This window comes from Hypanus sabinus, chromosome 10 (genome assembly GCF_030144855.1).
Source record: "Hypanus sabinus isolate sHypSab1 chromosome 10, sHypSab1.hap1, whole genome shotgun sequence".
Classification (NCBI taxonomy): Eukaryota; Metazoa; Chordata; class Chondrichthyes; order Myliobatiformes; family Dasyatidae; genus Hypanus; species Hypanus sabinus.
The window spans coordinates 149927755-149955505 of NC_082715.1; the positions used below are offsets into that span (position 1 = coordinate 149927755).

General features: G+C 45.4%; 1 protein-coding gene across 1 annotated transcript in view; it reads right to left on the minus strand.

The window, feature by feature from the left end:
• Positions 1 to 9392: 9392 nt before the first annotated feature.
• The window catches only part of slc5a1 (solute carrier family 5 member 1), a 124706-nt gene continuing 106347 nt past the window's right edge, over positions 9393 to 27751 (minus strand). Inside the window, exons 13-15 of the mRNA XM_059983246.1 lie at positions 25982 to 26197; positions 23898 to 24006; positions 9393 to 10010 (exon numbers count right to left, since the gene is read on the minus strand). Coding sequence (XP_059839229.1) covers positions 9799 to 10010; positions 23898 to 24006; positions 25982 to 26197 — 537 coding nt within the window. The 3' untranslated portion in view covers positions 9393 to 9798. The remainder of the gene's footprint in view (positions 10011 to 23897; positions 24007 to 25981; positions 26198 to 27751) is intronic.

Genomic DNA, 27751 nt, shown 5'->3' on the forward strand with positions numbered 1-27751 from the left:
TGGGGGAAGGGAGGGGGAGGGAATTACCGGAAGTTGGAGAGTTCAAAGTTAATGCTAAGGGGCTGGATACTACCCAGACAGTATATGAGGTGTTGCTCCTCCAACCTGAGTTTGGCCTGAATGCCATAGATAACCCCAACAGACTCACAAGTGAAGTGTTGCCTCACCTGGAAAGACTATTTGGGGCCCTGAATGGTGGTAAGAGAGGAGGTGTAGGGACAGTTGTAGCCCTTATTACATTTGCAGGGATAAGTGCCAGGTGGGAGATCCATGGGTTGAGATGTGTGGACCAGGGAGTCACGGAGGGAACGATCCCTGCAGAAAGCGGAGAGGAGAAGAGAAGGAAAGATGTGCTTAGTGGTGGGGTCCTGTTGAAGGTTGCAGAAGTTGCGGAGGATAATGTGCTGGATCCGAAGGCTGGTGGGGTGGTAGGTGAGGACGAGTGACTTGGAGGGAGATTTCCAAGTGTTCCCAGGTATCTGCTGTTCTCGTCCTTCTAGATGGTACTGGTTGTGGGTCTGGAAGGTGCTGCCTTAGGAACTGTGGTGTGTTGTTGCAGTGCATCTTGTAAATCGTACCCACTGCTGCAACTGTTCATCAATAGTGGAGGGACTGGATGCTTGTGGAAGGGTATATAACTCCTTCCTCTCATTCCAGTTTTGTCGAGATCTGACCAAAAGCACAGCTATGTTAATGCTCCCTGCTTTCCTTCGTCCTTGTCTGAGAAAGACTATTGTTTTGATTGAAAATGTTAAGAACCAGTGTTCATTTGATATTTAGTTATTGCTTCCAGCTACAGTGTCAGCATTAACTTTCAATTTGAGAGTTTTAGTTGACAGCCCTGTTGGCCTGGAGTTTATTGCTTTTCTTTTCCTTCCAATTCTGCAACTGTTGTTATTAAAGTCAGTGAACAGTTGAAGTCAATTTCTCTCTCTCTCTCTCTCTCTCTCTCTCTCTCTCTCTCTCTCTCTCTGTATATATATATATACACGAACTGGGGACATATCCACACCATTTAACAGCAAGTCTCAACCATGGAAATGGACCCAGCAGAGAGCAAATAGCTGACCTTGGGGCTGGCATTCACTGGCCAGATAGGAGGGAAGTTACAGGTGTTTGAATCTATGTTGAGAGAAGTGACTGAAGCAATGTGACAAATAATCTCAATTCAACAAACCCTGTCTCAGCCAGAGGAAAAGGTATCATCCCTTTCAGCGACAGTTCAACAGCTCACTGCAGACAACCAGAATCAGGTGGTAGTGACCTCTGCTCTTACACCCGTAGTCCAGGAGTTAGGTGACAGCCATTATTGCCCTCACAAACACAATTCAGACTTAGGCCTTGTCAGTCCCACTCACAACATCTCCCCGATCCTCCTTCTCTAATGCCACATCATCCTTTGCCCCCAGGTCCTGACCAGAAGAGTGTATTCCTCCAGCAGGCAGATATTCTGGTGATCCAAATGGCTGCAGGAATTTTGTAACTCAGTATGGGCTGATTTTCAAAACCCAGCTTGGTCGGTTCGGTGATGATGCATACACATACACTTGCATACACAGTGAACCTCCAGACCCCTATTCAGCCTGTCTAATGCTCTGTAGGAGCAAGGTTCCCTAGCAGCCCAGTCATTTTGGCAATTCATTGCTGATTTAAGGAGCGTTTTTGATCTACCCATACAGGATCAGGAGATTGCCCACTGACTCCTGGACATATGCTAAGGTTGACGGACTGTGCAATAAAGTTTTATTTGCTTGCGGTGGAGATGGAATGGAATGAGATCCCTCATCACAGCCTTCCAATATGAACTAAGCATAGGGGTCCAGCACAAGATCGCTGTCTGCGATCAGCAGGACAGCCTGGATGACCTGATTAATCTAGCCATTTGAGATGAGTGGCACAGGGAAATAATCTCTTGAGCTTCCTATTCTTTGGATCACTGTCTGTGATCACCCAATACCCATTCCGTGGAGGGGCTTATGCAGGTGGGACATATGAACCTATCTCAGAAGGAACAAGTTTGGCGCAGGAGAGCAGGTGATCCAGGACACTTTTTGGGCTTCTCAAGCACCCAGTAAAAGAGGATACCTATCAGCAGGAAGGGGAGTTCTGACTGGTAGGTTCACTCTGTAATCAGCCTCCCCTAATTGGGTGATGCTCCTAGCTTTTTTGTCATGCAGGTCTCAGATCTTATTCACTCCAAGGCAGTTGGGGAATCTCATAGTTATCTCTCTAGCTCAAAACTGGAGAGCTCTGACTCAGCAATTGAGAGAAACCATCAATGTCAAAGCCATGTAAGATCAACATCTGGTTATTGGCAAGATAAACCTTTCCACCAAACTTCTCCAACTTGTGCTGGAAGGCAACCAGAAAGAACAACTCTCCTATCTGGTTGATTTACCTGAACTGCTGCTGGTGCCTAGTTATTAAACACAACCCACGGATTAGTTGGTTCCCTAAAGACACTCCAAGAGTGGAGACAGGCCTGCCGGTCTACCTGCCTGTGTCCAGCTCAAGCTCCGGTCTGCAAATCTCAACCTGGTAGTGTTGACCTGTCTGGCGAATATGCTAATCTTGAGGTCTTCAGTAAAAAGAAGGTCACCTCCCTGTTGTAGGGTAACGTAATCAGTGGAAACATACATAATTCACACTCACTGACATTGAGTTGGTATTCGCTTTAAGAGGCTGGCCTGATGTGATGATGTTATTACCTAAAAGGTTTTTAGCATGCACTGTTGTGTAGGTTTTAAAGTTCAATAAAATGCATTATGGATTTCACTAAACATAAAATGCCTCACTTTGATTTATTTGTGGAAACCTACATTAGTGACCCTGATGCTCTAGAGCGATTCCAGGGTTACTGAACATGTTGGCCAATGCAGATGCTTTGAAATTGCCGGAGTTTTGGGAGCAAAATGCCATCGCTAGGTTCATACAAGTTGAGACCCAGTTCACCCTGTGAGAAATCTCCACTGACAACACAAGATATTTCTACGTTGTAGTGTTACTCAGCAATTCCACAGCTGTGAGAGTGGTGAGTCTATTAGAAAACCCAACTGAACATGATAAATACTGATTGCTGAAAACTCATCTTTCACAGAATTTTGGACTACCAGAATCTGAGTGTCTCAGTGATGCTAGTCCTGCAGAACTAATTGATCACCTGGAAATTTGTTTAATTTTTAAAGAACTCTTCCTCCAGCAAATGCATGATTAAGTTCACATAGCCCTCACTAATACACCCATGAAGGTCTATAGGGAGCTTGCTGAAATGGCTGATAGTCTACACTCAGCCAGACAGCAGTGCAACATTCTTCCTCCTTTTACTACCTCAATGAGCCCAGTCAGCAAAGCCTCCAATATAAGGATGCCCATGGCTGTGAAACAGACAAAGGCAAGTCTGAGATTTTGCCATTCATGCTTTGGTACAAATGCCAGGAAGTGCCAACCACCTTGCAGCTTCGACTGTGAAGGTGCATTGGGGCACCGTGGGTTCCAGCTGCCAGGTTCGTCCACTGTTCAGTGCAGTCACCCTTTCAGAGTGACACTTCCTGTGTGACACGGGTGCTGAAGAGAGTGTGCTACCTGCATCACTGATTCAGAAGGCAGAGAGCGATGAAACCTCACTGGAGGCCGTCGATGGTAGCAGGATGGGACACAATGGGTGAAGCTCCGCTTCAGTGGGCAATGTTATACATGGGGGCTTCGTCCTGGCTAAAGTGGCTAGACCTCCGCTCAGTGCAGATTTCCTGTGTGCCTTAGGATTGTTAGTCAGTCTTAAGAAATGTTGGCTTGTGGATGTCAAGGACTTTGGATCGTTACCCTGCTTCCCCAGTAAATTCCCCACAATGACTCTGTCAAGTGCATTCACCACCACATGTGAGTTTACTTGACTGTTGGGCGAATTCCCAAACCTCAGCAAGCCCACATTCTCCACTACAGCCACAAAACCTGGGTTCGAGCACCACATTTCTACAACTGGCCCACCAGTCCATGCCTGCACATATAGACTAGACTCAGAAAGGCTGGCAATCACGAAGGCTAAGTTTGCCAAAATGGAAAGACATTGTATGGTGGTCAAATAGGCCCTGGGCTTCACCCCTCCATATGGTTGCTAAGTTTGATGGTGGTTGCTGCCCATGTGGAGATTATCGATGCCTTAATGAGGCCACCACCCCCAGTCTTTACTTGTTCCTATACATTCAAGACTTTTTGACATGGTTAGCCAGAAAGTTAATTAAAAATGTTGATCTATTTAGGGACTACCATCAGGAGCCAATGTGTTTGTATAGTCCCATTTGGTCTCTGACTTACTGCACATGCTGTTTGGATTGAAAAATATGAGCACAATCTTTCCAATGGCTGATGTACTCCATTAAAAGATATAGATTTTCTTTTTTGTTTATCTGGGTGAATACTTGTTGCCAGTGTGTCCAAATCCAAACACATGTCTCATCTCCACACACTTGTTGAGTGCTTAAGTCATCACAGGTTAATTATTAATCCTATTAAATGCCAATTTCGGTTGTCAACCATTGATTTTCTCAGCCATTGCATTGCTGCAGAAGGTGTGAAACTCCTCCCATCATTGGTCGCTGCTATTATAGATTTCCCACCACCTCAGATTTCCCACTCCTCAAAAACTACAGGAGTTTTTAGATATGATGGATGTTCAAGCTGTTGAACATGCTCCCCCTGTACAGTGCGCTTAAAGGCAATGCCCCTAATCACGTGCTTGACTGGTCGGCAGAAGTGGTCAGGGAGTTAATGATACTAAACAAGCTCTTTCTAACGTGGCCCTACTGGTGCACCCGTTTCTCAATGCACCCACAGCCATTACTACTAATGCCTCAGACAATGCTGTGGGTGTTGTGCACGAAGAGTTGGTCAAAAGCGTGTGGCAGCTGCTCACCTTCTCCAGCCAGCAGCTTCCGAAAGGAAGTACAGCAAGTTTGACTATGAGCTTTTGGTTGTCTCAGGCTGTGCCAAACAAACTTTAGTGCAACCCATTTCTGTGAGGCCTTCCGGCCCGGATGCGAGAGCCCATGTATGGAGTCATGTTCATGTGCCATTTGCACCTTTTGAGGTACCTGAGAGATGGTTTGGCCATGTCAGTGTGGACCTTGTTTGGTCCTCTTTTCCCCTCCCACAGTTTCATACACCTCCTTACCACGGTGAATCATAACTCCGGGTGGCCAGAAAATCTGGCTGTCTGTCATTTTTATTTTCTTCCAGAAGGTCACCATTTCACAACATTTGTTGACCATAAACCCCTCATGCACACAATGGCCAAAATATCAGACCCTTGATCTGCATGGCAGCGATGCCATCTGGTCTACATTTCTGAGTTCACAACCAATGTACCACATACCAAGGGGAAAAATCATGCCGTGGCTGATTACATCACATGGCCAGCCATTGAGGCCATACACACAGGGGTTGACTATCCCAGGATGGCAGCTGACTGAGCTCCTGACCCAGAGGTCCAGTCTTACTGAACACCGGTCTCAGGCCTGCGGTTGGCTGACACTAAGTTCAGGGAAACTAGGGTTTTTCTCCTGTGCGATATCTCAACCGGTTGCCCTCATTCCATAGTTCCTGCAAACTGGAGACAGATTGTTTTTGACTCCATACATGGGCTCTCGCATCCGGGCTGGAAGGCCTCACAGAAATGGGTTGCACTAAAGTTTGTTTGGCACAGCCTGAGAAAGGATGACCATGATTGGAATGCAGCCTGAGTGGAGTGCCAGCAAGCAAATATTATCCGTCATGTTCATGTGCCATTTGCACCTTTTGAGGTACCTGAGAGATGGTTTGGCCATGTCAGTGTGGACCTTGTTTGGTCCTCTTTTCCCCTCCCACAGTTTCATACACCTCCTTACCACGGTGAATCATAACTCCAGGTGGCTGAGGTCGTCCCTGTAGCATTGGCAATAGCTGCAGACATGGTTCAGGCGTTCATCAGCGTCTGGGTTGCTTGGTTTGACACCCCATCTCATATTTCCTCTGACTGTGGTCCCCAATTCATATCAGACCTCTGGGGAGGTGATGGCTCAGAACCTCGGCGTTAGGCTACATCACACCACAGTGTGATTGGACTCATTGGACTCGCGGTCCAATGGCCTGTGTGAATGGTTTCACCACTCCTTGAAAGCTGCTCTGAGAGCTTCCCTGACTGATGGGTGTTGGCATGATCGTCTCCCATGGGTCCTGCTGGGGCTCAGAACAGCTCCAAAAGAGGACCTGTAGTTGTCCACGGCTGAGCTGATATATGGGCAGCCGTTACAAGTCCCAGGTGATTTCATTCCTGATGCCACGACCGCCTGGTTGACTTCTTAACAGCATTCCACCCTCCTCAGTAAACCAATTCCTTTTCATCTCTTCCTCCTTCCTAGCATGGTGTACAGAACTCTTGTTCCTGTTAACCTACATTCCACCTCATTTGTTTTTGTCCGCCATGATACACATGAACATCCCCTTAGGCCTCCCCCTTACGGTGGCCCGTCTGCATTTTGGAGTGAAGAGAAAAGACTTAGAACATATTTCAGTAGATCGCCTTAAACCAGCCCACCATGATTTGGGGTATTCCGCTACCATATCCCTAACATCACAACATGACCATGAGCACAACAACAGGCTCACAGTGCCAGTTTTAGGGGTCTCTATTGGGTAATGTAATTGGTGGAAATGTACATAATGCACAACCATTGAAATTGAGTTGGGGATTCACTTTAAGAGGTTGGTCTGATGTGATGACGTTTTTGGTTTTGCTTTGGTTGTGTAGGTTTAGGGTTCAATATAGGATTTTGTTAAACATATAACACATCATTTCATTTTATTTATGGAAATGTACACTGTCTCCACTCTGGGCATATGACTGCACCATTGACCTCATACCCGGTACTCGCTCTCCACGGGACTGGCTCTTTTTCCTCTCTTGTCCAGGAATGATGATAGTGGAAGAGTCCACCAAGGAGGCATTGTCCTTGGGGCTTATCTATCTGTCAACCTTGCCAGCAGGAATGGCAGGAATAGACATGAATGAGAAGGATGGCAAGCTCCGTCCCTGCATTATCAACTCAAAGTAACATCATGGTGAAGAACCAATACCCTCTTTCACTGCTTACCTCTGCATTCGAATATCTCCGAGGGGGGGGGGAACATATTTTCCAAGATAGATCTGCACATAATCTTGTTAGTACCCGAGAGAGGGATGAGTGGAAGATCACTGGCCACTATGAGTACCTCCTGATGCCCTTTAGTCTGGCCCCTGTTGTTTTTCTGGCCCTAGTCAATGATGTGCTCAGGGACCTGTTGAATCAGTCAGTTCTTGAGCATTTGGATGGCACTCAACATGCCCAAGGACAATGCCAATCCAGAGCTCATCTTTCATTTATCGTGCATCACTGCTCTGATAATTGGGAGAATAGAGGTGGAGGTGAGGGCCAACCAGCAGTTGTATCCAGGCCCAGGTGGGGATCTTCCCAAACGACTATGTGCCCCTGCCATGGTGCACCCCAAAGACCTGGTATGGGGTCATCCCTCCCGTCTGGTGGCCATACAGGAATTCAGTGGACCCAGGAATTTATCAAGAGACGATTTTGGTGGCCATCTATGTCCCAGGTTGTCCACAACTTCATCTCTGCTTGTGCCACATGCCCAGAACAAGCTGGCATGCCAGCACCATGTGAATCTGCTTTGTCTTCTGTCCATGCCCCACTGCCCCTGCTTCCACCTCTCAGTGGATTTAATCACTGGGCTGCCCCCGTCAAATGGAAACACTGCCATTTTGGTTGTTGTGGATCGATTCTCTAAGGTTGCCCATTTCTTTGCTCTCCTTGTTCCCATTGGCTCCTGAGCTGGCCACCCTCATGGTTCAGCACGTGGTCAGGCTGCATGGCTACCCTCAGGACATAGTGTCTGATCAAGGACCACAGTTCAGATCCCATTTTTGGAACGTCTTCTGTTCTCTTGTGGGAGCCACAGCTAGCCTCTCATGTGACTTCATCTCCAATCTAATGGCCTGAGTGAGAGAGTGAGTCAGGAGCTGGAGACAACCCCGTGCTGCCTTGCCTCACAACCTGGAGCTCCCAACTGGTTTGGTCAGAGATTGCTCACAATAACCTCCAGTCGTCCTCCACTGACATGTCCCATTTTGAATACCATGAGGGTTTCCAGACATCGCTGAACAAGAGAGTGACATGGGACTTCCTGCTACTGAGTAGTTGCTCCAACACGACTAGCACAGGTGGAGATGGGCTTCCCTGCTGTGAGCTCAGAAGCAATATGTTCATCAGGCTGATTGACTCCTCCGACAGGTGAAGCCTCCCCCCACTACCCACCCCTGCTTGGTGGATGGTTCTCTGGTCTATACTGTTGGCATCTTACCAGGTGTAGGGAAAGTTCCATTCCCTCATGGAGTGGGAGAAGCATGGCCCTTGCATTCTGGCCAATGACATTCTGGATAAATCTCTCATTCAGGACTTCCAGCAGGCATGGGTCTCTGGCACTTCGGAAGCTGTGCCTAGGGAGAGGGGCCCTGTCACAACTACGGACTCTACAGGAGTACCAAAGCACTTGAATGGAAAATTCTACAAAAAGTAGTGGATACAGCCCAGTCCATCATGGATAAAGCCTTCCTCACAATTGAGCACACTTGTAAGGAGCAGCATCCATCATCAGTGACCACCACCACGCAGGACATGCCCTCTCCTCACTGCTGCCATCAGAAAGAAGGTACAGGACCACCAGGTTCAGGAACAGCTATTACCCCAGATTCTTGAACCAAAGGGGATAGCTTCATTCAACTTCACTTGCCTCATCATTGAAATGTTCCCATAACCTATGGACTCAATTTCAAGGACTCACGTTCTCTCTATATATCGCTTGTTTATTTATTATTATTGTTATTTCTTCTCTCTTTTTTTTATTTGCAGTTTACTAGTTGAACACCCAATTGGTGCAGTCCTTCTCTGATTCTGTTATGGTTATTCTATTATGGATTTACTGAGCATGCAGGCCAGAAAGTGAATCTTAGGGTTGTATATGGTGACATATATGTGCTTTGATGATAATATTTTTTGAGCTTTGATCTTTGAATCACTAAGCATTTAAGTAACTCTGCTATGGACTGCCCCAAGCCTGGCTGTGAAAGGAGGAGGGTTGGGCATGGAGTTAGCAAACTCATCCCCAAAAAAAACAAATATTACAGACATGCCAAAAGAAGCACCAAAGACCTTATCATTGGGAGAGGAAGAATCTTCACCTACTAGCTCAGGACAGAGGACTTTTGGCAACCTATGCCCCAGTAGGGGTGATGTGCTTGAGAAGAAGTAGCAACAGAAAGATCTGCAGAAATGGAGGATTAGTGATGTGAACGTTTGGGTTGACATACAAAACAAAGAATCAGAGCTTACCGTTAGATTTCCAATTGCAGTTTTATTTCTATCCAGAGCTATTGCATATTTTAATAAATAATTCTCATTCAAAGATAATTCTTCAGGTTGCCTTGGCTGAGGGGTGTGGAAGCAGGGATTCTTCTGGTTGCACACATTGGTCCCTAATTCCACTGCAGTGTTGCAGGTGTACTTGTGTGTGAGATGATAACCAGGAGGAGATAGCTGCGCTATGATTTTTCTTTGTTTGGCAATGGTTTTCTTTACTGCTTGAGAAAGAGAAAAATAAAAAAAGCTACGGGAGCGTTAAAACTGACATAGTGTTGTAGAATGTTTGAATTAGTGCATTCATCAGAGAGGAGTGTATAAGCCATGTATTGTGCGCAGGGGTAAAAAAAATTGCAAATTATGCATAAAATGCCCAGAAAAAGACACAGACAGTCAGCAAGATGATGGCATTAATGTTGACCACGTTTCTCCATAGGGGCACCTCTGAGATGTCCGTCATTTGCTTCTGAAGATCTTCCTGTTCCTCTTTGCTCAACTTCTGGGTCTTCTGGTCAAACCCACAGAACCAGTTGTAGGCTTTCTTCCAGCACTTTACATCCTGGGGAGCTTCTGCAGTGACAAGAACAGCCAAAGGGATGGGCGGGGGTTTGAAGGTTGTTCCTCTTGCTTTTATGCTGTGTATTTCACCCTCACTTAATGTCCCAGTCTATCAAAATACCTGCTGAATTAGCTCAGCTTTGACGGTCAGAAAACCACAGCCCTTTAGAGTCACAGAGTGATACGGCATGGATACAGGTCCTTTGGCCCGTCAAATCCATGCCAACCATGGTACCCAATCAGCAAGTCCCAATCTCCTGCATTTGGTCTTCTAAGCCCCACCCTTCTATGTACCTGTCAAAGTTCAAAGGTCAAATTCAATGTCAGAGAAATGTATACAATATACATCCTGAAATGCTTTTTTAAGTGCTTCTTAACTGATACTGCAATAACTATTTCCTCTTGTAGTGCATTCCACATTTTTGGGGGAGATTCCTACTTTCCTTGGCATTTCAGATTTCCCTTTAAATAGGCCTGCCTCTCATTTAAAGTCCCATTAGCGAAAGTTATTAATCAATTCATAGTTGTTATTGTACCTGCTTCAACCACTTCCTGTAGCAGTTTGTTCCACATATATGCAACTTTGTGCGAGAAAGTTGCCTCTCAAATTCTTATTAATTTCTTCCCCTCTCACCTTAACCCTATGCCCCTAATTCTTGATTCCCCAACTTTGGGGAAAAAGACTGAATGCATTCAACTTATCTATGGTCCTCATGATTTTACACCTCCACTTGCTTCTTCATTCCCCTGTACCCAAGGACAGAAGGAACAGGCAAAACTCAGTGCTGCCCTCTAGTGTGAGAAGCCAGGGTGCAATCCAAAGTTTCACATGCACGGTGAGCCCATCAAACAAGATGACTTAAATATGTAGAACAGTATGGCACAGGACCGGGACTGTTGCTCCACAGTGTTGTGCTGAACTGACAGGGCTGTGGATGGAGCAGTTGGTATGGAAGTAGATAATAGACAATAGACAATAGGTGCAGAAGTAGACCATTCGGCCCCTCGAGTCTGCACCGCCATTCTGAGATCATGGCTGATCATTCACTATCAATACCCAGTCCCTGCCTTGTCCCCATATCCCTTGATTCCCCTATCCATCAGATACCTATCTAGCTCCTTCTTGAAAGCATCCAGAGAATTGGCCTCCACCGTCTTCCGAGGCAGTGCATTCCACACCTCCACAACTCTCTGGGAGAAGAAGCTCTTCCTCAACTCTGTTTTAAATAACTGACCTCTTATTCTCAATCCATGCCCTCTGGTACTGGACTCTCCCAACATCTGGAACATATTTCCTGCCTCAATTCTATCAAATCCTTTAATGATCTTAAACGTTTCAATCAGATCCCCTCTCAATCTCCTCAATTCCAGCGTGTACAAGCCCAATCTCTCCAATCTCTCTGCGTAAGACAGCTCTGCCATCCCAGGAATCAACCTAGTGAATCTACGCTGCACTTCCTCAATTGCCAGAATGTCCTTCCTTAAACCTGGAGACCAAAACTGTACACAATATTCCAGGTGTGGTCTCACCAGGGCCCTGTACAAATGCAAAAGGACATCCTTGCTCTTGTACTCAATTCCCCTTGTAACAAAGGCCAACATTCCATTTGCCCTCTTCACTGCCTGTTGCACTTGCTCATTCACCTTCATTGACTGGTGAACTAGGACTCCTAGGTCTCTTTGCATTTCTCCCTTACCTAACTCGACACCGTTCAGACAATACTCTGCCCTCTTGTTCCTGCTTCCAAAGTGGATAACTTCACATTTATTCACATTGAATAACATCTGCCAAGTATCTGCCCACTCACCCAGCCTATCCAAGTCTCCCTGTATTCTCCTAACGTCCTCTTCGCATGTCACACTGCCACCCAGTTTAGTATCGTCAGCAAACTTGCTGATATAGTTTTCAATGCCCTCATCTAAATCAGCAGTGTGTGGTGAGACTGTGAGAAAGGACAAGCAGCTGACAGAGCAAAATTGCAGTCAGTGGGATGAGTTGAAGGGTAACATGGGGTCAGTGCATAAAATGGGCTGCCGGTGACAGTGATGGAGGTGGAAACAATGGGGTCTTTTAAGAGACTCATGGATGGATGCATGGAACTCAGAAAAATAGAAGGCTACGGGTAAGCCTAGGTAGTTCTAAGGTAAGGACATGTATGGCACAGCTTTGTGGGCTGAATGGTTTGTATTGTGCTGTATATTTTCTAGGTTTCTATGTTTCTATAAAATTGAAAAGGGTGATGAATACAGAACTGAAGGTGTTATATTAGAATGCATGCAGTATATAGATGATCTTGTAGGATAGTTAGAGATTGGCAGTATTGATATTGTGGGCATCACTGAGTCATAACTGAAAGAAGTTCATAAATAAAGAAAATAAGTCATTGATGGATGGTCCTGCTGGTAAAAAATGAAATCAGATCCTTAGAAAAAGGTGACATAGGATTGAAATATGTAGAATCTTTATGGGTGGAATTAAGAAACTGCAAGGGTGAAATGACCCTAATGGGAGCTATATACAGGCCTCTGAACAATAGCCAGGATGTGGGCTACAAATTACTATGGGTGATAGCAAAGGCGATGCCTTACGAATTGTTTCCAGAAGTAATAGTCATGGTGGATTTCAATATGCAGATGGATTGGGAAAATCATGTTGGTGCTGGATCCTAACAGAGGGAATTTGTAGAATGCCTACAAGATGGCTTTTTAGAGCAGCTTGTGGTTGAGGCCACTAGGAGAAAGGGAATTCTGGATTGGGTGCTGTGTAATGAATCAGATTTGATTAGGGAGCTTAAGGTAAAGGAACTCTGAGGAGACAATAATCATAATATGATAGAATTCACCCTGTAGTTTGAGAGGGACAAGATAAAGTCAAATGTATTAATATTACAGTGGAGTAAAGGGAAGTAAAGTAAAGTACAGAAGCATGTGAGAAGATCTGGCTAAAGTTGCTTGGAAGGGGACACTAGCAGAGATGACAGTAGAGCAACAATGGCTGGGGTTTCTGGAAACAATAAGGCATAGGATAGATACATCCCACAGAAGAAGTATACTGTAGAGTGGGTGACACAACCATGGCTGACAGGGGAAGTCATTGACAGCATAAAAGTAAAGAGAGTGCATAGAATATAGTAAATATTAGCCAGAAGTTAGAGGATTGGGAAGCTTTTAAAAATCAACAGAAGACAACTAAAAAAACCATAAGGAGAGAAAAGATTAAATATGAAGGTAAGGTAGTCAATAATGTAAAATGGATACCAAAACTTTCTTCAGATATATAGAGTATAAGAGAGTTGAGAGTGGATATCGGAGCACTGGAAAATGATGCTGGAGAGATAGTAATGGGGAACAAGGAAATGAAGGATGAACTGAGTAACACACACAAAATGTTAGTGTTTCGAAGGGTCTCAGCCCGAAACGTCAACTGTACTCCTTCCTATAGATGCTGCCTGGCCTGCTGCGTTCCACCAGCATTTTGTGTGTGTTGTTTGAATTTCCAGCATCTGCAGATTTTCTCGTGTTGATGAACTGAGTAAGTATCTTACATAATTCTTCACTGTGGAAGACAAGCAGTATGCCAGAAATTTGAAGGTATCAGGGGGCAGAAGTGAGGCACAGAGGTTGAACCCTCAACTAGAAAGGGGAGGAGGGAAGAGAAGAGAGTGATAGTTTTAGGGGATTCTATAGTCAGGGGGGCAGATAGGAGATTTTGTGGGGCAGATCGGGAGTCTCAGATGGTATGTTGCCTCCCTGGTGCTAGGGTCCGGGACATCTCAGATCGGGTGCAGGCTATTCTTGAGAGTGAGGGCATGAACCCAGATGTTGTGGTCCATGTAGGGACCAACGATGTAGGGAAGGTGAGTGAGGGGGTCCTGCTTAGAGAGTTCAGGGAGTTAGGAGTGAAGCTGAAAGGCAGGACCTCCAGGGTGACAATCTCGGGATTGCTACCTGTGCCACGTGCGAGTGAGGTGAAGAATAGAATGATTATGCACATCAATACGAGGCTGAGAGCATGGTGCAGGAAGGAAGGGTTCAGGTTTTTGGATAATTGGTCTTTGTTCCAGGGACATTGGGATCTGTTTCGAAGGGACGGTCTACATCTGAACCAGACGCGTACTAACATTCTTGCAGGAGTGTTTGCCAGTGCTGCTCGGGGGGGTTTAAACTAGATGTGCAGGGGGCAGGGATCCAGATCCAGAGGGTTGGTCAGAAGGAGCATGGGGTTAAATGTGTAGAAGGTTTGGGTGATCTTGAGAAGGTCATCAAAATTCAGGGTGCAATTAGCCTGATGGAAGTTCAAGGAGCTGGGTTAGGTACAGTAGACAGTGTTTTAAGCAAAGAGAGGAGGAATGGGCTCAGAATTCTATACTTGAATGCGCGTAGTGTCAGAAATAAGACAGATGAGCTTGAAGCTCAGATGAAAATGGGGAACTACGATATTGTTGGGATAACGGAGACATGGCTGCAAGGGGATCAGGCCTGGGAATTGAGTGTACCAGGGTATACGTGCTATCGTAGAGACAGCAATATTGGAAGAGGGGGTGGGGTGGCCCTGTTGGTGAGGAATGAGATTCAGTCCTTAGCAAGAGGTGACTTGGGAACAGGGGAAGTAGTCTGTGTGGATTGAGCTGAGGAACAGTAAGGGTAAAAAGACCCTAATGGGTGTTGTGTACAGGTCCCCAAACAGTAGTGTGGATATTGGGTTGGCATGTGCTAAAGGTAATGCAGTCGTTATGGGAGATTTCAACATGCAGGTGAACTGGGAGAATCAGGTAGGTGCTGGACCCCAGGATAGGGAGTTTGTGGAGTGTCTAAGGGATGTATTTTTGGAACAGCTTGTGCTTGAGCCAACCAGGAACGAAGCTATTTTGGACTTGGTGATGTGTAATGAACAGGAATTGATAAGTGATCTTGAAGTAAAGGAGCCATTAGGAAGTAGTGATCATAACATGATAAGTTTTTATCTACAATTTGAGAGGGATAAGGGCAGATCAGAGGTGTCAGTGTTGCAATTAAATAAAGGAGACTACGGAGCCATGAGGGAAGAGCTGGCCAAAGTTAAATGGGCGGATGCCCTGGCAGGAAAGACAGTGGATCAGCAGTGGCAGATATTCTTGGGGATAATACAAAAGATGCAAAAGCAGTTCATTCCAATGAGAAGGAAGAGGGGGAAGGGGCCACAGTGGTTGACAAAGGAAGTCAGAGATTGTATAGCATTAAAGAAAAAGAAGTATGACAGGGCTAAGATGAGTGGGAATACTGATGATTGGGAAAGTTTTAAGGAACAGCAGATCTTAACTAAAAAAGCAATACGGAGAGAAAAAATCAGGTATGAGCTCAGTCTAGCCAGGAATATAAAAGGGGATAGCAAAATCCTTTTTAGCTATGTGAAGAGAAAGAAGATAGTTAAGAACAATGTTGGACCCTTGAAGAATGAATTGGGAGAAATTGTTATGGGAAACAGGGAAATGGCAACAGAATTTAATGCGTACTTTAGATCTGTCTTCACCAGGGAGGACACAAGCAATCTCCCAGATGTATGGATGGGCCAGGGTCATAAGATATCAGAGGAATTGAGACAGATTGACATTAGGAAAGAAACTGTGATGAGTAGACTGGTAGGACTGAAGGCTAATAAATCCCCGGGTCCAGATGGTCTGCATCCGAGGGTTCTAAAAGAGGTGGCTCAGGAAATTGCGGATGCATTGGTAATCATTTTCCAATGTTCCTTAGATTCAGGATCAGTTCCTGAAGATTGGAGAGTGGCTAATGTTATCCCACTTTTCAAGAAAGGAGGGAAGGAGAAAACGGAGAACTATCGCCCTGTTAGCCTAACGTCAGTCGTGGGGAAGATGCTTGAGTCCATTATTAAAGACAAAATAGTGGCACATCTTGATGGCAGAAATAGGATTAGGCCGAGCCAGCATGGATTTACCAAGAGCAAATCATGCTTGACTAATCTGTTGGAGTTTTTTGAGGGTGTAACAAGGATGTTAGACGAGGGTAAGCCAGTGGATGTTGTGTACCTAGATTTTCAGAAGGCATTCGATAAGGTGCCACATAGGAGATTGGTGAGTAAAATCAGAGCTCATGGCATTGGGGGCAGGGTTTCAACATGGATAGAAAACTGGTTGGCAGATAGAAAGCAAAGGGTAGCAGTGAATGGGTGTTTCTCGGACTGGCTGGAGGTGACTAGTGGGGTACCACAGGGCTCTGTATTGGGACCACAGCTCTTTACAATTTATGTCAACGATTTAGATGAGGGCATTGAAAACTATATCAGCAAGTTTGCTGACGATACTAAACTGGGTGGCAGTGTGACATGCGAAGAGGACGTTAGGAGAATACAGGGAGACTTGGATAGGCTGGGTGAGTGGGCAGATACTTGGCAGATGTTATTCAATGTGAATAAATGTGAAGTTATCCACTTTGGAAGCAGGAACAAGAGGGCAGAGTATTGTCTGAACTGTGTCGAGTTAGGTAAGGGAGAAATGCAAAGAGACCTAGGAGTCCTAGTTCACCAGTCAATGAAGGTGAATGAGCAAGTGCAACAGGCAGTGAAGAGGGCAAATGGAATGTTGGCCTTTGTTACAAGGGGAATTGAGTACAAGAGCAAGGATGTCCTTTTGCATTTGTACAGGGCCCTGGTGAGACCACACCTGGAATATTGTGTACAGTTTTGGTCTCCAGGTTTAAGGAAGGACATTCTGGCAATTGAGGAAGTGCAGCGTAGATTCACTAGGTTGATTCCTGGGATGGCAGAGCTGTCTTACGCAGAGAGATTGGAGAGATTGGGCTTGTACACGCTGGAATTGAGGAGATTGAGAGGGGATCTGATTGAAACGTTTAAGATCATTAAAGGATTTGATAGAATTGAGGCAGGAAATATGTTCCAGATGTTGGGAGAGTCCAGTACCAGAGGGCATGGATTGAGAATAAGAGGTCAGTTATTTAAAACAGAGTTGAGGAAGAGCTTCTTCTCCCAGAGAGTTGTGGAGGTGTGGAATGCACTGCCTCGGAAGACGGTGGAGGCCAATTCTCTGGATGCTTTCAAGAAGGAGCTAGATAGGTATCTGATGGATAGGGGAATCAAGGGATATGGGGACAAGGCAGGGACTGGGTATTGATAGTGAATGATCAGCCATGATCTCAGAATGGCGGTGCAGACTCGAGGGGCCGAATGGTCTACTTCTGCACCTATTGTCTATTGTCTATTGTCTATTAATATTAAGCATTTTCAGCTTGGGAAGCTGAAAAGTCTGAAGGCAGATAAGCCACATGGACTACACACCAGGGTTCTGGAAGAGATAGCTGAAGAGATTGTGAAGGCATGAGTAATGATCTTTCAAGAGTTGCTAGATTCAGGAATGGTTCTGGAGGACTGGAATTGTAAATGTCACTCCACTCTAAGAAGGTAGGAAGGAAAATTATAGGCCAGTTAGCCTGACTTCAGTGGTGTTGATTAATAAAAATAAGGTTTTGGGGTACTTGGAGGTGGATTTTAAAGTGGGCCAAAGTCAGCATTGTTTCCTAAAGGAGAAATCTTGCCTGATAAATCTATTGGAATTCTTTGAAGAAATAACAGGCAAGATAGAAAAAGGAGAGTCTGTAGAATTTGTTTACTTGGATTTTCAAAAGGTCTTTGACATGGCGCCACACCTGACACTGCTTATCAAGATAAGAGCCCATGGTATTACAGGAAATACACTAGAATGGATTGAAGATTGGCTGACTGGCAGGAGGCAAGAGTCAGAATAAAGGGGCCTAATCGGCTGTCGGTGACTAGTGGTGTTCTGCAGGGGTTGGTATTAGGACTGCATCTTTTCACGTTAAATGTCAATGATTTGGATGCTGGAATTGATGGCTTTGTGGCCAAGTTTGCAAATATTACAAGATAAATGGAATGGCTGATGGTGAAGGCAGATTGGGAGAATGGGCAAAAAAGTGACAAATGGAATATAATCCAGGGAAGTGTATGGTCACACACTTTGGTGGAAGGAAAAAAGGCACAGATTATTTTCTAAATGTGTAGAAAATTAAAAAATCAGAGGTGAAAATAGATTTTGGAGTCCTTCTGCAGGATTCCCTAAAGGTTAACTTGCAGATTGAGTTGGTGGTAAGGAGGCAATTGCAATGTTAGCATTCATTTCGAGAGGACTAGAATATTAAAGCAAAGATCTAATGCTGAGGCTTTATAAAGCACTGGTAAGACTGCACTTGGAGTATTGTGAGCAGTTTTGAAAAGATGTGCTGGCATTGGAGAGGATCCAGGGGAGGTTCATAAGAATGATTCTGGGAATGAAAGGGTTAATGGTTGAGGACTGTTTGATGGCTCTGGGCTTTTGCTCACTGAAGTTTAGAAGAATGGGAGGGGGGGAATCTCATTCAAACCTATTAAAAGGCTGAGATAGAGTGGATGTGGGCAGGTATTTCCTACTGTTGGTGAGTTTAGGACTAGAGCGCACAGCCTCAGAAGAGAGGGATGTCTATTTAGTACAGAGAGAAGGAGAACTTCCTTTAGCCAGAGGGTTGTGTGTCTGTGGAATTCATTGCTGGGGGCAGCTGTGGAGGCCAAGTCATTGAGCATATTTAAAGTGGAGGTTGAGAGGTTCTTGGCTAGTCAGGGTGAAAGGAGAAGGCAGGAGAATGGGGTTGAGGGGATAATAAATCAGCCATGATGGAATGTTGAGCAGGCTTGATGGGCCAGTTGGCCTCATTCTGCTCCTATATCTTACAAACTAATCAAATAATTAAATGAATCCCTTCTGCCTCACAATGTCTAGATCCTTCCATTTCCAGCACTTTCATGCGCTTATCATGGGTGGTATGGTTGTGTCGTGGTTCGTACAATCTTTGCAGCAGCCAGTAGTGAGATCGGAGTTTGGTCCCTGCCGCTGTCTAAAAGGAATTCGTATATTCTCTGCATGACAGCATAGGTGCTCCGGTTTCCTCCCACATCCCAAACTACAATGTACAGATAGGGTTGGTGAGTTGTTGGCACCAGGAACGTGGTGACACTGTCCAGCCCATCTTTGCTAATTTGATTTGATGCAAAATAATGCTTTTCACTGATTTGATGTATAGGTGATCAGTAAAGCTATGCTAATCTTAGCTTTACATAAGAGCCTCTTAAACACCTCTGTTGTACTTGGCTGCTTCACTACCCCAGGCAACACATTCCAGGCATCCACCACTCTTTGTGTTTAAAACTTGCCCCATACAATTTCTGTCAGCAGGGCCATGAGTGAAAACAATCACGAGCAAGTAACCTTGGCTGTTTCTCCCACCTGCCTTTACTTCTCCAGAAACACTGAATGCATACATAGTTTTTCAAACAATCACAGCATAGGTCAGATTGTGCAATTTGGACCCTGGCAGCTTGGCAGGGAGTCAGTTTGTGTGGTTGTGAACTGCTCTATGTGTGGAGTGCAAAGTTCATTATCCATTGTAATCAGCCATAATTAGCTTTAATACTGTAAACCAGCACCAGACTGTTTCCCTGTGTGTGTGTGTGTGTGTGAGAGAGAGAGAGAGAGAGAGAGAGTGTGTGTGTGTGTGTGTGTCTGAGAGAGAGAGAGAGTGTGTGTGTGTGTGAGAGAGAGAGTGTGTGTGTGTGTGTGTGAGGGAGAGTGTGTGTGTGTAAGAGAAAGAGAGAGACAGTGTGTGTGTGTGTGTGTGTCTGTCTGTCTGTCTTGTGAGTGTGTGTGTGTCTGTGAGAGAGAGAGAGTGTGTGTGTGTGTGTGAGAGAGAGAGTGTGTGTGTGAAAAAGAGAGTGTGCATGTGTGTGTCTTGTGAGTGTGTGTGAGAGAGAGAGAAAGAATGTCTGTGTCTTGTGAGTGTGTGTGTGTGAGAGAGTGTGTGTGAGAGAGAGAGTGTGCATGTGTGTCTTGTGAGTGTGTGTGTGAGAGAGAGAGTGTGTGTGTGCGAGAGAGTGTGTGTGTGTGTGTGAGAGAGAGAGTGTGTGTGAGTGTGAGAGAGAGAGAGTGTGTGTGTGTGAGAGAGAGAGAGAGAGAGAGAGTGTGCGTGTGTGTCTTGTGTGTCTGTGTCTTGTGAGTGTGTGTGTGTGTGTGTGTGTGTGTGTGTCTGTGTGTTTCTGTGTGTCTGGGTACACGTGCAGTATATTCATGTGTTTTTCTAATTTACATGTCTGAAGCATGTTTGGTCATATGTACAGTGTGTCTGGGCATCAGTATCTGTGCAATTATGTGCTTCAAATGTATTTAGCTGACAAAAGCCAAAGAAACAAACTACAAAAGCCATTGTGGGAAATAATTATTTGTCTTTTTGTGTTGGTGTTAAACGTCAGCAAAGCAGAATTTCTACTTTGAACTATTTTGAGAATGCTGTAGACATTCCAATGGCTACCTGGTGTTTGTTGAGTTGCTTCTGGAACCATAATGACATCACTGCCTCATGGGGTGCTGTCAGTTCCTTGATGCCCTGCCAAGTGAGTGATTGTGAGTTTTATCTGGCCTGGTGTAAAATAATCCCACTACATACTACACTGGTGATGAACATAGAAAAGCTCTGAGTTACTATGCCAGAATGCTGCCCTGTGCAGCACAGAACAGGCCATTCAGCCCATCAGACCCATGCCAGACCCAAGCAGAACAATTCCATCAGTACCATTCCCCTGTATTTCTACCGTATTCTCTGCCTCCCCCCCACCACATGTCCATCAGTGCTTTTTGTTTCTGTAATGTATCCTGCATGGCTTTGGGTTGTGGCAGTAAACTAGAGTGCCCGAGCGGGTCCAACAGCACCCAGGTCAGGGTCAAACCCAGTTCACAGGAGTTGGCAGGCAGCAGCACTATCCGCCATACCACTGGACTATCAGAGCCAGTGAAGCAACAGGAAGAAGCAGAGAACTTTGTTTACATGTACCAAAACAGGAGTTTCATATTCACTTTGAATGTCCAATCATGATTTTCAAACCCAACAGCACTGTTGAAATCAAGTGTAAAAATTCAAAGGAATTAAGAGAAGAGGTGAGCCAAAGAGAATGGCCCTGATGGTGGAGTCGAGTAGATGACAGATAAGCCAAAATCTGAAGCATGGCCTATTGGAGGCACAGATCAGAGGAGTCACTTCAATCCATATAGCTGGTGCCTGTAAACCTGTACAAGGGCAGCGGTGAATTTCAGTGGGGCACTGTGATTTCCACAAGTCTGTGTGTTGAGAGACAGATTGGCTTGTGGTTTAGGTGTTGAGTAAAGCTCTCGAGCCACCCAGACCTTGTGTTTGAAATGATGAATCGGTATGGGCCTGATGTGTGATGCTTCAATGAGTTAGCTGAACTCTGAAGTGACGTGTTTTAGCCCACCCATTACCTTAGAATGGTTTTCAAAATCACATTGTTACAAGGATTGAAATGGAGCAGGAATAAAGCATGAGTGTTGGGGAACATCGGTGCATTTTAGAGCATCAGGCATTGAGCAGTAAGGGCATTAATGGCAACAATCCAGAAATCTGAGAACAAAGGCTGGAGATTCTCACTGTGGAAATGGGTAAGACTTGCAAATCTTCCCAGTTTTGATGAAGTTCATTAGCCCAACATGTTCATACTCCTCTCTCTCTCTTTCTCTCCCTGTCTCTCTCTCCCCCTCTTTTCCTCTCTCTCCCCTATCTCCTCCTCTCTCCCTTTCTTGCTTCCTCTCTTTCTCTAACTCTCTCTCCCTCTCCCCCTCACCTTTTCTCTCCCTCTCTCCTATCTCTTTCTCCCTCTCCCACCACCTCTCACTCCTCTCTCTACCCCCTCCCTCTCTCTCCCTCTCTTTCTTCCCCTCCCTCTTTCTCTCTCCCCTTTCTCCTCCTCTCTTTCCCTCTCTCTCCCCTATCTCCTTCTCTCCAAAGATTGTGTAGGTTACTTGGTCATTGTCAATTGTCCTGTGATTAGGAGCTGTTGCTGGGGAGCCATGGCTTGGAGGCCCAACTCCATGCTGTATCGCTAAAAAAATAAACATTTTCTTCAGTACTTGGTCAGGGGGGTCAAGGAAGCCAGTGGCTGAGAGGTCAGGAAACCATATGTCATATGATAGGAAAATTTAGGAGGCCAAGTTGTCAGTGTCTGGGAAAGTACACAGCCTTTGTCAGTCACTCAAACACTGACTGCCATAACAGCAACAGCACACACAGCCCAGCAATCAGACAGAAGTGTACTGTAACTTGCCTTCAGAGATGTGAAAATAATTCTATGGACACATAGCACTTAAGTACTTTATGATGCAATTCACACCACTTTAGCATTCACACCACAGAATGGTGTGTGAAACCAGCTGAAAACTCTAAACTGTCACTAAAGTAGATTAAAAGATAAACTTTCTCCATCACGTGTACATTGAAACATACAGTGAAATGTGTTGTTTTTGTCCATGGACGTGTTGGGGGCAGTCCACAATTGTTGCCACGCTCCAGCACCAACTTACCATGGCCCACAACTCACTAACCCTCCTAACCCATACGTTTTTGGAATGTGGGAGGAGGCGGAAGCATCTATTAGAAACCTTGGTGGTTACAGTTGAAACGAACAAGCTCCTAGCAGACAGCAGTCTGATCATCTGTAATAGCTGTGGTCACTGTTACGTAGCAATCTGTGTTTCACTAAGGAAAAAGACAGCGTAGATGGAGATTTCAGCTGCAATGGTGAAATTCTAGAGAGTGATAAAATTAAAAAGGCTGCTGGAGGAACTCTGCATCTATGCACTTTCTCACCGTAGATTCATTTTGTGTGTTGCTTCATGTTCTAGCATCTGCCGACTCTTGAGTCCCCAAAATTAAAAAGATGCCCTCAGATGCCTTAGTGAGCATAAACAACCAGACCTTCTAACTGAGAGGACTGCCTGACTGCAGTCGTACTCTTGATGAATGCTGGGGATGTAATGGGAAATGGGAAGGATCTTGCTCAGGGTGTCAGGGTGAGAGGTCCTAATCATGGAAGATGACAGCCCACCAGCAGCGTTGTGAGGAGCTGGATCACAGCAGTGGAGGGCAGCTTGGAGTGGAGGAAATCTAGCAGCAAACAGAGGGGTCACCTTGTTCCCCTGCCCCCAGGAACCACATATTCAACCCCTGGCTGGGCACAGAATATGGGAAAGGGAGATGGACACCACACAGACAAGCTGCCACAGGGCCACTGGCTCTGAGGATAGCCTGTGTTCAGTCCACGAGGACGGTACTAACCTTCCCTTCTCCTGCCAATTTAATTCCTCCTCCACTGGCCTATCACCCAATGGGTCTCCTATCCCCTCCCCAGTCTTCCCTTCTGTTCACCATCTACTTCCACTCATCATTTTCCTTCCTCATCACATCATACTATCTGCATCTCTTTGTTGTCTCTAGCCTTGGTTGCTGTCTCCATTCCCTCCCTCCATCTGCCCATAACTCCACCTCACCCAGAATCACTTGTCACCTCAACCCCTCTTCTTCTCTCTATACTGTCAGCACCTGCCCTCTACATTTGAAATTCTGATGCAGAGTTGACCATTTCTTCCCCTCCACAGACCTTCTGACTTCCTTGCCTGTTTGTAGCTCCAGTTTCCAGAATCTTGGAGATTCTCTTGTTTCTAGGTGCTCAGCTCACTCTCTCCCTAAACTCTGTGTCTCTGACCTGCTGCACCATTACAAGGAAACAGACCCAAGCTTGCTGCACTGTGTCTGATCTGGAGGGCCACTGCACAGGATCGGAGATGTTGTAACCTCAGCCAGCTCCATCATGGACACTAGCATTCAAAGCAAGCTAGTTTGCTCGGGGAGTTAACCTGGCCTTGCTGGTGATATCCAACCACAAAGCAAAAATAAGTTTCAGCATTGACAAACATCCTCAGTTCCATTGAGAGAATGACCACTAAGTGCAGATACCTACAAGAAAATGTCCTTGGATCTGAGCATGTACTACTGTACCTTCATCAACATCCATTGTGCTGTCATTGTCTTCATTTTTCCAATCATCGTGGTCCAGGTCTTCGCGCTCCTCGGTGCTGTGTCGTAGTGTCCAGCAGAGGCGATAGAGCTAGAGGACAGTGGGAGGTAGAATGTCACTGAATCACAATCTCCAGCATCAGAGATGGAAGAGTTGTTTACACATCAAACTGACTGTCTCAGACAGACAGACAGACACACACACAAACACACACACACACACACACACACACACACACACACACACACACACACACACACACACACACACACACACACACACACACACACCATCCCAAACATGCTGCCCATACAAAGCACACAGCGACCTCAGACATACTGACTGCCCCAAACACTCAGACCGTCCCAAATACAGTGATGACCCCAGACACAACATGGTCTCAAACACAGTGACCCAATCTCAAAAACCATCCCAGTCCCACTTACCATCCCAGACTCACTGACCATTCCATTCCAAATAATCATCCCAACAGACCCAAACTCATTGCCTGTTCCAATTCACTGACTGTCCGAAACCTAAAGACCATCACAATCCAGTTGATCATCTCAACATACAGTCCCAGATCATCGCTAGCCCCAAAAGCAGTGACCACCAGAGCCATAACAAATACATGGACCATCACAAATGTCCCAAACACCATGATCATTACAACCACCAGAAACACACTGACCATCACAACCATCAGAATCACACTGACCATCAGAAACATCCCAAACACAGACCATCACAACCATCAGAATCACACTAACCATCAGAAACATCAGAATCACACTGACCATCACAAACATCCCAAACACACAGATCATTACAACCACCAGAAACACACTGACCAGCACAACCATCAGAATCACACTGACCATCACAAACATCAGAATCACACTGACCATCACAAACATCCCAAACACACTGACCATCACAACCATCAGAATCACACTGGCCATCAGAAACATCAGAATCACACTGACCATCACAACCATCAGAATCACACTGACCATCACAACCATCAGAATCACACTGACCATCACAACCATCAGAATCACACTGGCCATCAGAAACATCCCAAGCACACTGATCATTACAACCACCAGAAACACACTGACCATCACAACCATCAGAATCACACTGACCATCAGAAACATCCCAAACACAGACCATCACAACCATCAGAATCACACTGACCATCACAAACATCCCAAACACACAGATCATTACAACCACCAGAAACACACTGACCCACAACCATCAGAATCACACTGACCATCACAAACATCAGAATCACACTGACCATCACAAACATCCCAAACACACTGACCATCACAACCATCAGAATCACACTGGCCATCAGAAACATCAGAATCACACTGACCATCACAAACATCCCAAACACACTGACCATCACAACCATCAGAATCACACTGACCATCACAAACATCAGAATCACACTGACCATCACAAATGTCCCAAACACCATGATTATTACAACCACCAGAAGAAACACACTGAGCAGCACAACCATCAGAATCACACTGACCATCACAAACATCAGAATCACACTGACCATCACAAACATCCCAAACACACTGACCATTACAACCACCAGAAAGACACTGACCATCACAACCATCAGAATCACACTGACCATCACAAACATCAGAATCACACTGACCATCACAAATGTCCCAAACACCATGATTATTACAACCACCAGAAACACACTGACCATCACAACCATCAGAATCACACTGACCATCACAAACATCCCAAACACAGACCATCACAAACATCCCAAACATACTGACCATCACAATCATCCCAAAAATACTGACCATCAAACCATCAGAATCACACTGACCATCACAAACATCCCAAACACACTGACCATCACAATCATCCCAAACATACTGACCAACCAAACCATCAGAATCACACTGACCATCACAAACATCCCAAACACACTGACCATCACAATCATCCCCAATCGACCAAACAGTTACAATGACTGCCCTAAGAGAGAGGTGCCACAGGGGAAGAAGTCTGGACTCACATGCTTGTCTGGAATTGGTTTTGTCAGGAAGGACACGATGAGCACCAGCAGACTGGTGGCAACGAAGAGGACGATGGCGAAGTAGAGATAATGTACACCACAGATGATGACTGGACACGAGGAGGGACTCACACAGCTGCCCGTGCCAATGGCAAACTCAGGGATCATTCGTGCTAAGCCCATAGCGAGGCCAAAAATCAGCCCCCAAAATGCACCCTGAAAAACAGAAAGCTCTTTGACAGTGACACATGATACTGCAGATGCAAGAATGAGGAGCAACAAACAATTTGCTGAGAGTATCAGCAGGTCAAGCAGCATCCGTCATCCATCAGTGTGCTTGCACTTTATTTGTTAATGGAACATAGGACAGTACAGTATACTCTGCTCCAAATTATGACCCCTTCTATTGTTAATTTCCATCCCTGAATTAAGTCCAGCGATCTACTTGATCTATACTTCTTATCATTTTGTACATCTCTGTTGCTATCTCTCTATTTTCACTACTTTCTCCATATGTTATTTCCCATTGGAATGCGCCATTTGTCAATGGAGTGTGGGGTCCGAGCCCCGGTTGTGATAGGGGAAGCAGCTTGGAGACTGGGCACCATTGAGATGTGGTCCCTGGGTTCAGTCACACTCCCTCTCTGGGTGAGGAGAGTTCACCAGGGTTCACAGAATGCAGGCTGCACTGGGAAGATGGAAGAGGACTTGTGATGGGTCTTCTTCTGAACTCCTGCTCACACCTGACCTTGGATGCTGTCCATGTGGAGTTTGCAGGATCTCTCTGTAACCCCACAGGTTTCTACTGCATGCTCTAGTTTCCTCCCACATCCCAAACATATGCAGGCTGAGAAGCTGATTGGCTACTGTAAACCACCCCCAAACTTAGGTAGCTAACAGAATCTAGGGGGAGATTAACAAATGAGATTGATGTAGGATTAATGTAAATGTGTGGCTGAGGGTCAGCACAGATGCGATGGGCCAACTGTATTAATATCGCTTCATTACTGTCGCATGTACCAAAATACAGTGAAAAGCTGGCATCCACCTGGCTTCACCTATCACCTTCCAGCTAGCCTCTTTCCCTTCCCCCCACTTGTTTTATTCAGACATGTCACCCCCGCTCCCCACACTTTCTTTCTCAGTCCTGATATAACCATATAACCATATTACAGCATGGAAACAGGCCATCTCGGCCCTTCTAGTCTGTGCCGAACGCTTACTCTCACCTAATCCCACTGACCTGCACTCAGTCCATACCCTCCCTTCCTTTCCTGTCCATATACCTATCCAATTTTGCTTTAAATGACACCACCGAACCTGCCTCTACCACTTCTACTGGAAGATCATTCCACACAGCTACCACTCTCTGAGTAAAGAAATTCCCCCTCATGTTATCCTTAAACTTTTGCCCCCTAACTCTCAACTCATGTCCTCTTGTTTGAATCTCCCCTACTCTCAATGGAAAAAGCCTATCCATGTCAACTCTATCTATTCCCCTCATAATTTTAAATACCTCTATCGTCCCTCCTCAACCTGCTACACTTCAAAGAATAAAGACCTAATTTGTTCCACCTTTCACTGTAACTTAGGTGCTGAAACCCAGGTAACATTCTAGTGTACCTCTTCTGTACTCTCTATATTTCTATATTCTGTACTTCTGTACTCTTCTGTACTCTCTATATTTTGTTGACACCTTTCCTATAATCCGGTGACCAGAACTATACACAATACTCCAAATTCAGCCTTACCAATGCCTTGTACAATTTT